This window comes from Perca fluviatilis, chromosome 12 (genome assembly GCF_010015445.1).
Source record: "Perca fluviatilis chromosome 12, GENO_Pfluv_1.0, whole genome shotgun sequence".
In the NCBI taxonomy this organism is placed as follows: domain Eukaryota; kingdom Metazoa; phylum Chordata; class Actinopteri; order Perciformes; family Percidae; genus Perca; species Perca fluviatilis.
In genome coordinates, this window is record NC_053123.1 from 22,638,679 (window position 1) to 22,655,418 (window position 16,740).

A 16,740-nucleotide genomic window follows, 5' to 3' on the forward strand; every position below is an offset into this window, starting at 1 on the left:
CATTTTCATTTTCATTTTGTAAGCATAGGATGTATTATAAATTTCAAATTGGTTATTATTATTAATATAATAATGCTTACTAATTAACATGGTATATCTTGTTTGTTTAATCTGGGATGTGTAGAAAGACACATTGTGTATTTACGGGTCCCAGGAAGTTAATTTTCCCGGTCAAGAATCATGTCCTTTTAACGTTATTCCTGTGACTAAAAAGATGAGTTAAACTCATTTGCAATTAATATTCAAGTCTGATACCACCACCACACCTGCAATACGCTATTTCTATTAATTATTTTCTGTAGCCAAAACTATTTCAGCTTCTCCCCTCTGGTAGACATTACAGAGCACTGTACACAGAAACAACCAAACACAAGGACACATGCCATCATACTCTCATGTCTGAACACAATTCCTGCAAACAAACCCTGTAATATCAAAACCTGGCAACCATACCACAACCTTATAGCCTACAGTAGGCTACCAGTTGACTTGCATATAGATATTGTGTTTGTTGTCCACTGCTGTTAATATCTATTCATCTTTTTTCATAAAGCTGTATGTTTATTTATTTATCTTTTTTTTTTTTGTTTATTGTTGCCCTATGTATATATTTCTTTCTGTATACATGTTCATGGCATATTCAGGTTCTGTAATGTGGACTTCTTGAACCCAGCTGACCACAAACTGTATGTGCCCAGTTATTTAAGTGAATAGTTGATTCAACAATAATTTTGATTATTTCTGTAAATTTATTTTAGATTACTTAAAGTGTGTAGTATATCCTACTATATGCTTGTAAAATAAGAAATATGGACGTAACCACATGTGCATTTTCTCCCAGCTTTTATTTGTATCGACGGTTGAGGTCGTTGATCCTGCGTAGTGCGTCTTGGTTGTGGATGGTCTTGTGGACTGTGATGAGGTAAGGAAAGGCAGAAGGCAGCTCAACCCTTTGGCTCAGCTTCTGGTGGCCCCAGTGGAGGCAGCGTAGTCTCTCAGCCAGATCCCGTCTGCCTACTCGCTCCAGTCCATCCTGCAGCACCTTAGTCTTATTGGGGTTGTCCCATGACTTCTCATACCTGTGAATAAAGATGGACATCTGAGAAACAATTGAGATTAAGGAAGGGAAAAAAAAAGAAAGTCAAAGATGCGTGGGATGTAATGACACTATTTGAAACTATAAAGAATGCAATTGTTTCAAATGATCAATGCTTGTTGGTTTGAAACAGGTACATGATATCCTTATATGATGTTAACTCAGGAAACACCCCTGTATCCACCATGTGGAACTACTACGTAGGTACTGTAGAATGACACGTAAATATACAGTCTCTGCACACTGACACTGTACCAGCTTTCCAACATGGTCCTAGCCTGGACACTCTTCTCTGTAGATTTGGTGTGGAACCGCCTTATCTCGGTTCTGTTGAAGCCAAGTTCATATGCCAAAACTGTCCACTCAAAACCAAGCTGACTGGAAATCTCCTGCAGTGTCTTCAAGTTAATAACAGCATCCTAAAAAAACAAAACATGCAAAATAACCTAACGATAACGATTTTTTTTAAATTAAGGTGTCAATGAAAAATCTATGCTAATATAAGACACATGAAAGTGAAAATAAAAACAGATTACACATACCTCTTGGGCTTTGTTTGGCATTATCTCAAATTCCAAAAGATCAGCAGTGCAGTCACACTAAGTAATTGTCTTCATAAACAGAATTTAACAAAGAATTTTTATGCACAAGTATCGATTGCTATATAATAAACATAAATTTACTGTCCCAAATTCTAAATAGCAGCAGAGATTTTATTCCCTCACCCTAAGGTACAATATGCCAAAATGAGTGTGGCTGCACTGTTACTGGGGAGATTCATCATCAACAACACACTACTCTGTTAAACATTAGTCACTTTAGCTCCAGGGTCCCTTGTGGAGCTAACAATTGTCATGTTAAACCACTCTCACCTGCTACCAGGTAAACAAGTGGACAGTGCTACAATTAGAATCCTCATCATTAGAATTTAGAGAACTCAATATGGCTTATCAGTAATTGAAATGCTGTTTGCTGAGGGCGCTTCACCACTGCTTTAAATATTTTACAACCTCGGACAATTAGAGTGAATGGTCTTCAACTTTGAAATTGCATGTGGGGCTAAAAGTTAGTTGCCTTAGGATATATGTATTTTCAATTGAGCATCTTGCCTCATTAAGTTACTGTTAAGAGAAACTGGTGACCAATGTTCTGTTTTTAGTCAAAATTAGAAGTTTAGCTTATTTCTGCAAATTTACAGCAATTCTTTTTTAACAATCAATTGTTCCTTTTTAAATAAGCAAATACATAAGTCACTTACTCAAAAAGCACATTACTGACAAATGACTATTATTGGAGTAACAAATGCCATCTGCAGTTGATCATTTAAACCACCATGTGAACTAACCATATTCAAGACAGACAAAAATATTTTGAAAGGCTTTTATTCACTTTAAAAATTCACCTCCTTTTTAAAGTCTTTTCATCCATAAAAAGCATTAGGGCTCTTTGTGCAATATCATTGCAGCGATTATGTTTATTAAAGAACATTACAAATCTTAACTCTTATCTAAACAATAAGGAAAAGAAAAGGTAGTCATGTGTGTGCTCTTACTTTAACGAATATCATACTTTACTTAAGAAACAAAGCAAATAATTTACTTTAATGCGTTAATCATAATTCTGGTAGTGAAAGTGCTGCAAGGTCCAGCCAATAAATATTACATGGATTACACTACTTTTTAACAGGCACAGGATGTAAAATTCCAGGTTCAACTTCATATCTGACACCGCAGTCTGACAAAAATCAATAATTGCAAAATTAGTCAAATCATTAAAAGCATGTGCAAAAGCATTTCTTTTCCTAAGCTTTCAACTGGAGAGAAATTTCCATTCTTTTGAATGAAAGCCTTAACTATCTACAATGACAAATAAAATAAAAACACATATCAAAGAAGATCCAGTTCACATTTAACAACTGATTATCTGAATATTGCCAGGTTGTTTCATAGTGTGTCAGTCTCGGTTTCAGCAGGTAGTAATGTAAAGATCCAGCCTGCTGGACCCATACTGTTCTCAGTCTCTACTTTGTTCTTCAGTGAAGAGTAGTGCACTTTAGAAATGTTAACAGTCACTCTCTCTTGGGTCCCAGCCCAAGACTGGGCCCTCCTGACAGCAACATTTAAGTCAGTTGGGTCCCGTGCAGCCTTACCCTGTGAACCTCTTGAACTTCATTTGGGTTCAGTAGCAGCCATCTTTCCAGCTGCCATCCCTCAGGGCACTCAGGGCAGCCACACTCTTTGGAGGAGTCAGCAAACTGTAGACAGAAAGAAACAAGATGATTAAATACCTAAATTAATTAACTGAATAAAAAGATGCATCAACCCCTCATGGATCATAAACAAACTGATTTAGCGTGCCTTTCAAAATTGAACCTCCCTTCAGGACAATCAGTGTAAATGTATAAACACCTGCGCTGTCCCAATTCCATACTACATATATAAAGTTTGGTCTATGAAACATTAGAAAACAATGAAAAAGGCCCATCTCAATATCCTAGAGCCTAATTATATCCTATATTTATATATCCTAATATCCTTGTTGCTGAAGACCAACTGCTCAAAGCCCCAAAATATTAAATTTACTATAATGTAAGACCAACAAAAGCAGATTACTGATTAGTTTTCTTTCAATCAATTCATTGATTAATTTACTACTAATACAGAATGTACAATATATTAATCTTTATAATATACTGTTTTTGCTGTTAGTATACATGAAATTATCATTGAACGTATTTAACCCTTTTCATTCAATATGTAATGTCGGACATAAATCAAACTGCAACTTTAGAATGTAACAAATTTACAAAGACACAGCAAAAACAACTATTATTGTTTAATTTGTATTTATTTTTTTCCCATAAGGTGTTCCTGGAGCTGTTTCACGACAACATCAGCTGTGAGTAGCTGCTTTTGTGCATTGCATTGTGGGAGAAAATATTTTTTAGGTACTCATACTGACTATTTTGAGAACACTTTGTATATGGATTTGGGACACAGCTCTGAACCCAGTTTCAAAACATATAATGATTTACAAGTTTTACAGCATAGACTGAGATGAGATGTCAAACACATGGACACAGTCACATTAAACTCACTTTAGTTAGTATATTTGCCCTTACCTGCGTGTGGGTTGGGTGATTTTGCTTGCACGTGGAACTCCACTTGTTCCTACAAAGGAGGCTGGGCGAGGAAGGGAGCTGCGAGTGACAGCCGGTTGGTTGGCGCTGGCTTTTAGGGGCTGCGGTACCAAACTGCTGCTCGGTTTGAGGGGCTGAGGCAGTGCAGCACTGCTGGGGATGGAGTGTAGACTGATGGAGGTGGACAGGGAGCTGGAGGTGGGGCCCTGCTGCACTGTGGGGCTAACGTAGGCTGTGGCTTTTAGTGGGTGTCGGGGAGTGGTAGGGAAGTTTCCCACGCTCTGGACTCGCTGAGTGAGCTGGCCTGGGGAGGGAACTGAAACACAACAAGAGCGCAGTTAGTTGAAAGTAAGTGACAGAATTGCCATTACGGCATTTGAAATTGCCATGCCTTCAGAAAACAGTGCTCAACATTCAGTCATGAATAAAAATGAGCTGTGTACGGCTGATTTATTCATAGCCTAGAAGAAAAGAGTCTTACTGGCGGACTGGAGTCGTGAAAGCCCACTGGAGGAGTCAAAGCTCTGGCTGCTCCGGAGGGAGGATATTGTTGGCAAAGAGGAGGGGCCATGGGAGGGTGGGTTGACAGGGGAAGCCAGGCATGGAATGCTGGGGACACTGGGCATGCTGGGAGCTCGGATTAGGTTGGGCATGCTTCTCCGTAGCTTGTCTATGCAACCATATCAACAAACCAGATCAGGTATTATAGGTGTCGACTCCATTTGGAGCTTTGAAAGTTTTTCATTCACATTTCCAACATTAAAGGTGCCCTGCCACACGTATTTCATTACTTTGTGGTAATGTCTGAAGTTCTACCATGGACTCTGTAACATTTTTTGTGGAAAAAATGCCTTGGTTACCTTGTTTCAAGCCATTCTAGCGTGGTATAGAAAGCCTACAGGAAGACTCAGCTTGATTTCTGCCAGTTCTCATTAATATTCAACAAGCTAAGCAGTTTGAATCTGATTGGCTAACAGCTAGCCAATAAGAGCCTGGCTGTCAGCATCCTTTACCCAGCCCAACTGGGCGAGCTAATGAATAGTAATGAGCTCAGGCAATATGATGTCAGACTGACCAGCTTTTGTAATTGGCCTGATTTCTCTGCCTATTTCTTTTCAGTGGCTAGAGCTGACAGAGGAGGTAGCAGTTCATTTTCACATTCACATTCACAACATAACACAAACACATATGGACCTAACATATTTCAAAAAATGCAAGTAAAAACGGTTTTGTATGGCAGGGCACCTTTAAAGGAATAGTAGACATTTTGGGAAGTACACAAGTCACTGCTGCCGGCCATGAAACAATTCTGCACATAACCTCATGTGAAACAACAATTTGCCTTTTTTAAACAATTTGGTTTTTGTACCAATTAAACAAACAAAGATATTACGTGTTAATTAGTGATATTTGGAGGTGCTGGTATGTGGACTGATTTACCTTTGGACATCGCCAGACTAGCCGTTTCCCTCTGTTTCCTCTTTAAGCTAAGATAAGCTAAGCTAACTGGCTGCTTGTGGTAGCTTCATATTTATTGTACAGACACGAGAGTGGTACCAATCTTGTCATCTAACTCTCTGCAAGAAAGCAAACCATATTTCCCTAAATTTCCAAAACTATTTGTCCTGTTCCATTTGCCTTAATTAAATTAAAAATACATAACAAGTGAAAGTCCTATTAGGGAGAAGATTTCAAATATATGCTCTTCATTATGACAATCAAATGTCTGTTTTAGACTACATCAGTCAGTCATGCAATTGATAGAACAGAGTACACTGACCCTAACTGAGGATGCTTAACTAAATCCTGTAACCAAGAGCACTCTTTAAATCCTTCTTGGCACACACAGAAATTGTCTGGTCAGAAATTAGGGACGTCTGGAAAGCAGGTCATTCTGTCAAGATGCTTTCAGTCGGAATTGGGACATTTATATTAATTTCACTGAAAAAATAAATAAATAAATAAATCTAAACCCTTGAAGTCACATCATTATTTAGGATATTTAGTGATCGTATAACTGCAAGTGGACAAGGAAGTCATTAAACACTCACCTGTGCTATTCCTGTATCCTGTGTGGGTTTCTGTGGTCAGGCTGGAGGGTCCAGAGTACTGGGAGAGTCCACTGAGTGAAAACTGAGGTGTGATTGAGCTGCGTCTGCAGTCTCTGATACTGGAGAAGGTGTGAGAATGGGGCAGGCCGCCCCGCTGCATAGACCCTGTGCGGAACAGTCGAGGCTGGGGAGGAGGGAGCTGGTCGTACCCCTCGTCCTCATCCTCATCCTCATCCTCCTCCTCCAGATCCATCTCACTGCGCCTGAGGGAGTGCAAGGAGAAGCTGGAGCTGCGACGGCTGGCTGTGGCGGTGTGTGAGGTAGAGGCGTAGTCCTGTCGGAGACCTACAGGGTGACATTTAAAGCTTTTATCTGTGGAAAACGTGAACCTGAAACTCATATGGTGATACCTTCCCTCATCCATTATTCAGTTAATGAATCGGTAGACCAGATGGATACGTTTCTTCTGAAATCTCCATAATTCGACAACACACATCAAGATAATACTGTCAACTCAAGTTCACCTGTTCAGAGGTCAAACATGTATCTTAGTTTCAGCAATACAACAGTAACGTAACATAGAAATCTATTTTTTAACCCTAAACCAATAATATAATATAAAAAAATAAAATTCACTTGTATTATCTTAGGACTTAGGACACAAAAATATATAGAGAAAAGTATAAATACACAAAAGAAGTACAAAATAATACAGTAATTTCCATCAAGAGGCAATCATTTAATAAACACCTCCTGGAAAAGGACTTAAAGTCTGAAGTTCTAAACCCCAATTACCAGAGATGTGGACTTGAGACTTGGTGACTTGGACTCGAGATGACTTGAGTAACCGTTTTGATGACTTGCGACTTGACTTAACAAAAAATAAATGACTTGAGACTTGACTTGGACTTGTAAGTTAATGGCTCAAGAGTTGACTCGACTTGAGTCATGATGACTCGGATGACTTGCATGTATTCCTAAGTTTGAATGTCAGCTGTTAAATATAAAATAATATAATTTATGTTGTCACGTTTTTTTAAAGATAATTTTTTTGCACTTTTATTTGATAGGACAGCTAGGTGAGAAAGGGGAGAGAGAGAGAGAGGGGGAAGACATGCAGGAAATGGTCACAGGTCAGATTCAAACCCTGGACCTCTGCATCGAGGCATAAACCTCCAAGTATATGTGCACCTGCTCTACCCACTGAGCCAACCTGGCCACATGTTGTCACGTTTCTGTCTAACTATCAAATATGCAATGCAGCGGCAGCAGCGCAAACGGTGAATCATGATTGGACGACTCACAAAAGTTCCCTGGTATGTGCTTGTCATGATTTGATGACTGGCTGTCAGTCAAACTCTTTGCTATGGCAACACGTAACATCAAAAAAGACCCCTTACCCCTACCTTGTCTTTTCTCTTTATGAAGACCGGTCTTCTACTACAGTTAAGAGTGCTTTATCTTGGGTGTAAAAAAAGTAACTTGATTTGGGACTTGACTTGCCTTAACTAAGGACTTGACTTGCCTTGACATAACTAGACTTGCCCTTAAAAAAATAACTCAAGACTTGCTTGAGACTTGGACCAAATTACTTGGGACTTACTTGGGACTTGAGCAAAGATGACTTGGTTACAACACTGACAATTACAAACACTGTTATGGAGGTGGTTAATATTAGGAATGCCAACTATAAAAGAGGCCTGGTGCACAGTACGATATATTAGTTTTCAAATACTTCAAACTTCAGGTCCTTTTTAATGAAGGGTATATTTTGTTTTCTGTAGCTGTAGTTTATCCCCTGTATCGCCTGCAAGACGTTAAGATAGTCGACTCACTCTCCTCCTGAAGTCGTGCCATGACCTCCACGTCTGTCATGTCCTGCAGTTTGTAGCCCATAGAGATGGAGTCATCCTCCAGCTCTGACACACCAACCTCACTGTCCACGGAAGATTGGGGGCTGATTGCTGCATGTCGGCGACCCATGTCTAGAACACGCACAGGAGAGGCACATCTATAAATTTCACTCGATTAGTTTTAAAAACATGCATGTGATACAGGCACTTAACAACACAAAGAGAAGATGTTTCCATAACAGATTACATACAGACGTTTACGTGTTTGTAATCATCATAACGGATGAATCTGCAGACATGAATGACAGAACAGAGAAGACATATTGTCAGTGAGGTCTTACTGTGGAGAGTAGTGTTTGATAGGAAGGTGGCCGTTCGGTCACTGCGGCTGCAGCTGGCCCTGAGTGGGAGAGTCGGCTGGAGAAAAGACTGAGCAGATGATGGCAATGGAGCTTGGAAGGAGAGAAACACACAGAAAAAAAGTGAGAGATTCAATCACTGAGCCTTAGCACGCAAATCAAAGCTCAACCTGAACTCACTCAAATTTGTGTTATTATGAATTACGGATGCACAGGAAGAAGGTTTTTTTCTGGGGTTTGAGCTTGCTTGTCTCCATCTGTCCAACGCTATTACCTGATAATCTTGTCCATGGAATCTGCTGTAATCTGATTGTAAACTGCAAGTAACAGGTTGTTTAAGAATCTGGGTTATGTTTATACAGTGAACTCGAAAAAGTATTTTGGAAGCAACACATGCTTTTGGCTCTATGTTCTTATTACTTTGGATTTGAAATGTAGCGATGACTACGAGGTTAAATGAAAGAGTCGTTTTTAATTTGAGCAAAGAAAATCATTATTTTAGGCCAAAATATAAGAAAATTAGCCTTCATTTGCTTCAATTTGTTATTTTGTTTTATTTACTATTTTGTTATGTTGTTAGATTTTCGGGCAGCAGTGGCCTGAAGGTTTGAAAAGCGTGCTTGAGTCCTCACTGTGGCAGGATAAACCTGGGTGGGGAAAATAAAAAAGCAGTGCTGTTCAGAGGCCAACAGATCAGACTTTGGTTTTACTGAGCAGTTTTCAATGTTTAACTAAGTGAATGTGGAGAAGGGCATTCCAAAAACAAGACAGCACTCAGTGACACTACCCTGATTAAATAAAAATTAACAAGAGTCAACAGCCATACTAGCCACCCTGTGAAGCTGTATTTAGGCACAGCAGTGCTTTGAGCTAAATGCTGATGTCAGCATGCTAACATGCTCACAATGACAAGGTAAAATGCTGATATTTAACAAGTAATGTTTACTATTCTCACCATCTTAGCAAGCAGCATAATATTTGCGAATTAGTAGTAAACACAAAGGACAGCTGAGGCTGATGGGAATGATGTTAGTTTGTCTGTACCAAATTGTGTACCAATCCATCCTGTAGATGTTGAGATATTTTACAGGATACTTTACATGTTCAGCCTGCTGGTGGCACCAGAGGAAGAAATAAACTATGTTTGTCTGTACAAAACTTCATGGCAATAAATCTAATAATTTTGGAGATATTTCAGTCAAGACTACTGTGGTGGACCAACCAACAGATGGACATTGCCATCCCTAGAGCCACACTGCTAGCAGAGCTACAAGTAAGATGATAAGAAACTTAACAAAACATAACAGTTTAATACTACTGTCTGAGTAATATTAAACCAATAAATAATAATGTTTGGCATTTGACAAATGATCAATCAATCTGAATGAAATAGTTACTGACCAGTTCACTGTCAATCAACTAATCAATTCATGGAGCGTTAGAATGACTCTTTTGTGGTTAGCAGGAGTTATATGCATGTGCAGTATATATTTGTGTTACCTGGGGACTCGGTTAGTGCAGCAGGTTTAGTGTAAGGCAGGACGGGGCAGCTGAGTGTGGACAGCCCCTCTATACAGCTGTATGGACGGACTCCTCGCCATCGCTTAGCTGGACACAAGATTGTAGCGAAGGACATGTTAGTCTGATTGCTTTACCATGTAACACACACATACACAAACAACCCCACACACACATAGAGTACATTGATTATAACTCTGGCCAAATGTTAATCTGCTTTTAACAGATCAGTATTGATGTTTTAAATGATTAGGTCACGGCTTGGACAGAAGAGGCTGATACAGTAAGACGAGGTTTAGCTTACCACCGCAGCTTAATGGGCTAAACTACAGATTTTTTTTTGGAGGGATCTTAGGATAAGCAGGGATTGTGCATGTAGGCTACATCCCATTCCCAAAATCAGAACTAGATCTACTACGGTCTACCTTGGGTTGTGGAGGTTACATTTATACAGTACTGCTTAAGATTTGTCCTGCGGTATTTTCATGGTACAAAACTGTCATAACATATACTTAATTAAGGGTTTATTAGGTGTAACTTATGGCCTTAATAATAGTTAAAACATAAATAATTAAGTTTAGAGATCAGTAGTAAACCACTGACATGGAAAGCTTGACACCCACTGATTTTGGATTGCCAGGCTTTGTCTGTCAGCTCAAATATTGTCATTATAAATGGCTTAATAATAATCTATTAAGCCTTAATAAATAACAATTAGTTATAACTCTTAAACTCTTAATAAAGTATGCCTCATTAGAAAGTGGTACTCTTCTTTTTCACTAATCAATGCTTGCTAGCAATGGGTAAATTTCGCTTAGAATGACATGACTGATATGTATATACAGTATCTCACAAAAGTGAGTACACCCCTCACATTTTAGTAAATATTTCATTATATCTTTTAATGGGACAACACTGAAGAAATTACACTTTGCTACAATGTAAAATATTAAGTTTACAGCTTTTATAACAGTGTAAATGTGCTGTCCCCTCAAAATAACTGACATACAGCCATTAATGTCTAAACCGCTGGCAACAAAAGTCAGTACACCCCTATGTTAAATTCCCATAGAGGCAGGCAGATTTTTATTTTTAAAGTCCAGTTATTTCATGGATCCAGGATACTATGCATCCTGATAAAGTTCCCTTGACCTTTGGAATTAAAATAGCCCCACATCATCACATGCCCTTCACCATACCTAGAGATTGGCAAGGGGTAATTTCCATAAAATCATCTCTCAATGCAAATCAAACTAGCTATTAGGCTAACTGACATAAAACCATGCCAATCTCTAGGTATGGTGAAGGGCATGTGATGATGTGGGGCTATTTTAATTCCAAAGGCTAAGGGAACTTTATCAGGATGCATAGTATCCTGGATCCATGAAATAACTGGCCTTTAAAATTAAAAATCTGGGGAATTTAACATAGTGCTGTACCGACTTTTGTTGCCAGCGTTTAGACATTAATACTGTATGTTGAGTTATTGGAGGGGACAGCACTTTACACTGTTATACAAGCTGTAAACTTAATACTTACATTGTAGCAAAGTGTCATTTCTTCAGTGTTGTCCCATTAAAAAGATATAATGAAATATTTACTAAAATGTGAGGGGTGTACCACTTTTGTGAGTTACTGTATATATATATATATATATATATATATATATATATATATATATATATATATATATATATATATATATATATATATATATGGACTCAGTCTAAACACTGACTCAGTCTAAACACTGAGTCCATCCCCAACTTATTGGGAGTCAGAGAGGCACACACCTGAGAGATTGGAGCATTTGGCATTCCTGACACAATTAGGCCCAACTGCTGCTGGATAAAACTAGCATTCACAGCAAGTTACACACACAACAACTACTGGAGCTCAGAGACAAGGATGTATTCATGACCCAAAGGAGCAGAGCCAACCTTCACTGAATACAGCTTTTAGAGAAAGAAGAGGAGCTTGAACCACACACACACACACACACACACACACACACACACACACACACACACACACACACACACACACACACACACACACACACACACACACACACACACAATGAACATCCAAACACACACACACACACACACACACACACACAATGAACATCCAAACAAACACTAACAAATCTGCATTACTGAATCACAGTTTGGACATAACAAATCCACAATATGAGGATAATTGATCTCGTTTTTAAATGTTAAAATCAAAGCATACACACAGGCACGTACACACTGTATATACCCAACAGTACAAGAGTCTCTTGTACAGGCTGTTTGAGCGGCGAGTGGTGAGCAAAAACCCAGTTAATGTAAGCATGGTTTCTATGGCAACCATACCCCTGATCATACATGACTGTAGAAACTGTAAAGCACCAAATCTCAAAAACTGTGTCAAGCAGCAAATGTTATTTAGAAGCACACTAGTATCCTGGTTATGAAGGGTTTTTGACATATCCTGGTTATGTGTTAGCGCACGTGAACATCATATCCTTGTTGTAGAAAACCCCAATATGCTGAGAATTGTATTGTAATTTCCCTTGCGGGATTAATAAAGTATACATTATTATAATTATTATTAAACCGGGGTATTGTGGCATGCAAACATTGTATCCAGGTCTGCTGTGAGCGTAGGTGCGTCCTCAGCTTGAGTTATGTCATTTTAAGTCAGAAAAACAACAAAATATGATGATAAATTATGTAACAATAGTCTACATACTGAAATGGAAATTAAAGTGGTAATACAGTATCTTTACTCTCGTCCTCCATTACTGATGATTCAATGTAGAAGAAAAATCCAGCTAAAATGACAGATCAGATGGATGAGTCAAAGCATCAGCACCCTGGGTAATATTATAATCATGTATACAAGGAGCTAAATAAGCAGGTTTTACTATGTTCCATATAAATGTTCCAGTATATTCTAAATATAATCAAAACCAGGACTCAAAGACAGCATACTAGTGTACATGTAAATATACTTTGTAGGAGCCATTTCCTAAAGAGAGGTCAGTGTACCGTAATATTTTTTAATATCTCAATTTCTGGCTGTGGGTTATGTGGACTATTTATTGGCTGGAAGAAGTGACTTCCTGCACGCTCCACAGATTACCTGCTAGGCTAGCTGTCTCCCTGTTTCCTGTCTTTATGCTAAGCTAAGATAACCAACATGACGGTGGTATCAATCTTCTTATCAATCAAAAAATTTATTTAAAATTGATTTTTTTTTTATTATTTCAACATTCCTTTAAAAAGTCGATGATGGAGAATAGGTGTATGTTGAACCACTTGTTGGTGGTGCAGTGCAATGGTACCGGTGATACTTTGACTACAGCTTTATAATCCCCTCTACACTGTTTGCCACTTAACATGGTGTAATACGATTCAATAGCACAGCATGAGTTCCTACAAATGGAATTGTGTGTTTTATATCAGCAGACTAGCAAATCCCTTTAACAGATCTTAATTGTTCTCTGGAGATACTGGTATGTGTAAATGGGAGTCCTTCCAACTACCACAGAAAATAATCACCCTGTGGGAAGTTGGCTGAGGTACTTAAAAACCCATGAATTTAAAGAGAGTGATTTAAATGGTCAAATGGTTAGTAACGAGTGAGCTGGGTGCAGAGAAACACTCCCACGGCTCAAAACTGCTGCTGAAATCCTTTTGCACGTGGAGACATTTTGTGGGTGAAGTGTGTCACAGCTTATGATCACATGTCAGCAGCCAGAGAGACAGATGTTTAGATGTGGCCGCAGATGAAGGCTGTTAATCTGAGTGGTAAATGCACGGTACCTTGGTCCAGTCTATGACAGAGGGTCATCTTAGCCAGTTCCACCTCGGGCCCTGGGTGGTCCAGTACCTGCCTGCACCACTTTAGAGGGCTGAGGACACTCTCAACCTGTAGCTTGGCTTTGGGGCTCACATACAGCCTGCAAAACACAGCGCAACCCACAATTTAGTCCTGAAACCTTTACAGCATAGCCCACTGTGTTACTGTACAGAAAGAACTGAAGTCAAATAAGCTGGAGGCAGCTTTATTGTATATCTTAGAGATCTGGAGGGACAGGAGTTTTACAGTGGCAATATTTCTCAGTTGAAAATAAACAATATTATTTTGCAAAGGTAAACCCATGGCTGTGTAAAGGGAGTGATTTTCATAAAATCCAAATGCCAATACACCATAAACCTTTTCAAAAAGAGCAATTGCCATTTTACTAGCAACAACAGTAACCCATTAAACCAACAGTGTATAATAAAAATTCAAGTGACAGCTTCATTCGGTGCAGTGATGTATAGCATGTGAGTACGTGACTGTTACAGTGACACACAGAGCGATAGTATCTCTCCTCATGTGGGTGGATACTTGAAGCACTGTAACGATCAGTCAATTAATACATTAGACAATCAAGACAGGATTAATCAGCGATTTGGATAATCGATTAGTCATTTTAGTTATTTATTAACTAAAAATACCAAATATTCTCTGCTTTCAGCTTCTAAAAATTGAGGATTTTCTGCTTTTCTTTGTTATAAATGGCAGTGAATTGACAAAATCTGTGGTCCTGCCACCTTGGCATTATAATAGGCAATTTTCACTATTTCCTGACATTATACACCAAACGATGAATCAATTAATTGAGAAAACAATCTACTGAATATAACTGTTCATTGCAGCTCTACATACTTGTACCTCAGCCAGACAAAAAACTAAAGAAATGGGAGTTATAACCTGGAAACTGGATCTCCATTTGCAGCTGCTTCTGACCACTTAATAAAGAGGGTAAAACAAGCTGGTTGCTTCTGAATTTTGCTTATAATGACAAGATGGTAAAATACATCAATACAATTAAATATATAGGTGTGTGTGTGTGTGTGTGTGTGTGTGTGTGTGTGTGTGTGTGTGTGTGTGTGTGTGTGTGTGTGTGTGTGTGACTATACTACACTGAAATGATAGATTCTTTACAATAAATAAACTGGGTTGTAAAAACTAATTGATGTGTCACCTACACACCAAGCATAACTGTCTTTTTATTCGGCAACTAGGCCATGGTGTTACACAGACTTGAGAGTCAATTAGTTATGTTAAATGAAGTGAGGATATATGCTGGTGCTACAGTCAGCTGTGTGCTACATTTTCCACATCATCACATCAGATAGGCCTACAGTACATTAAGCTGGAAACGGTTCAGTAGTCAGCATGTATGTGTGTGAGCTACCTAAGTCAGCAGATACAGCAGATACAAAGTAGTTCAGCCTGGGGCTAACCACACACACAAAGCCGAGCTGTTTGATCACAGGCTAAAGGGGGTCATTGTTTTTAATTTCATCCCAGTGATGTCTTCCCGAAAAGACACCTATGCTGCATGCACAGTGCATTCTGGGATACCAACAACTGTGTCAAATCTGTTTTTGTCATTTTTCCTCCTGTAAAAAGTCTCTGTTTGCCGGTGTCTGCAAGTCTAGGAGAGGAGAGGAATCAATAATGTAATCAATAAGAGGATACATGGCAGGGTAGCATTTTACTTATGTCACAAAATCATATGGCTAGTTTTGTGGCCTGTGAAGAATCTATAACAGAGAAACACAACCACTGATCCTTCATTGCAAATTCAAATGAGGCTATGGCTGCAATAGAGTGGTGGATATAAACAGAGTAGTTACCAGCTATCAGGCTTTCCAAATGGGAGCACGGTGTTGAGGTCCAAAATATCAACCTCATCCAAAACAGTTGTGGCTCCAGCGGCGACGCTGTCCTCCCCAGCGGCGTCAGGAGACACCGAGCTCGGCTGAAAATACGCGAACGGCTCCTCCGTTGAACATTGGGGTGCGGGGGCACACGGATGCATCTCTGTCGGACTTGAAATGCCATATTTACTGGATAAATTGTCACTCGGACACGCTGTTCCCCCGTACAGACACGACAACGAGGTCTGGAGATGAGGGCCGATTGAGCAATTGTTTACAGCGTTCGCTCTAGTCCGCAATTGTTCGTTTTGCTTCTCCAATTTTCGGACTAATTCCTGAAGCTTTATCACCTCCAGCTCCGCGTTGGTGATTTTATTGTTGCCATTGACGTCTGCCATCATCTGGGGGTTCAACACCTCTGCTTCCATTTGGTAAAAAGCACATTGAGAGAGGAAGAAAAGCACGGCCTGCCTGCAGAGGGTCCTATTCAATTCAGAGAGGGTGTCCAGATTCCCCCCGTCTAATGCTACTACTACACACACACACACACGCACACACACACACACACACACACACACACACACACACACACACACACACACACACACACACACACACACACACACACACACACACACACACAGATGCTGCTGCTGGGATGATTTTCACAGCCTTAATCTCATTGGTCCGCAGCTTGGAGTTCTCCCATCACACCACTGAGGAAGTATTTCTTATGGACACACATACAGTGCAATTAAGAGTATACGTGTATTTTTATTTATTTTTTTTACTTTTTCACGTTGTATTTATGTATCTCTACAGTCTTTTTACAATAATGAAAAATAATAATTTGAAAAACTATTAACATTAAATAGCCAGACACACCTAAATCATTATTTCCCACCAACATCCCCCACACCACCAACGAGAAAGTCTAGTTAAAATATCTATTCATCCAATTCCAAAAGATAACTTACATACTGCTTAAAAATACTGGAACAAGACTATTAAACACC

General features: G+C 39.2%; 2 protein-coding genes across 3 annotated transcripts; both read right to left on the reverse strand.

Annotated features, from left to right (window-relative positions):
- Positions 1-826: 826 nt before the first annotated feature.
- Positions 827-2,397, reverse strand: wu:fc50b12 (uncharacterized protein LOC103911624 homolog). The gene is made up of 3 exons (XM_039817200.1): positions 1,639-2,397; positions 1,352-1,515; positions 827-1,079 (listed from the first exon to the last, which is right to left on the reverse strand). The coding sequence occupies exons 1-3, from the start codon at positions 1,657-1,659 to the stop codon at positions 845-847; spliced, it is 420 nt and encodes a 139-aa protein (XP_039673134.1). The 5' UTR covers positions 1,660-2,397; the 3' UTR covers positions 827-844.
- A 65-nt stretch (positions 2,398-2,462) lies between these two features.
- slain1a (SLAIN motif family, member 1a) lies at positions 2,463-16,307 on the reverse strand. Of its 2 annotated transcripts, XM_039817198.1 has the most exons (9): positions 15,701-16,307; positions 13,832-13,968; positions 9,999-10,106; positions 8,481-8,591; positions 8,122-8,271; positions 6,287-6,631; positions 4,717-4,905; positions 4,218-4,551; positions 2,463-3,350 (listed from the first exon to the last, which is right to left on the reverse strand). In XM_039817198.1, exons 1-9 carry the CDS (start codon positions 16,150-16,152, stop codon positions 3,275-3,277), a joined length of 1,902 nt encoding a protein of 633 aa, XP_039673132.1. In that variant the 5' UTR covers positions 16,153-16,307; the 3' UTR covers positions 2,463-3,274. The 2 variants fall into 2 exon arrangements, with proteins under 2 accessions (XP_039673132.1, XP_039673133.1); XM_039817199.1 differs by lacking the exon at positions 4,717-4,905.
- Between the last annotated feature and the right edge of the window lie 433 nt (positions 16,308-16,740).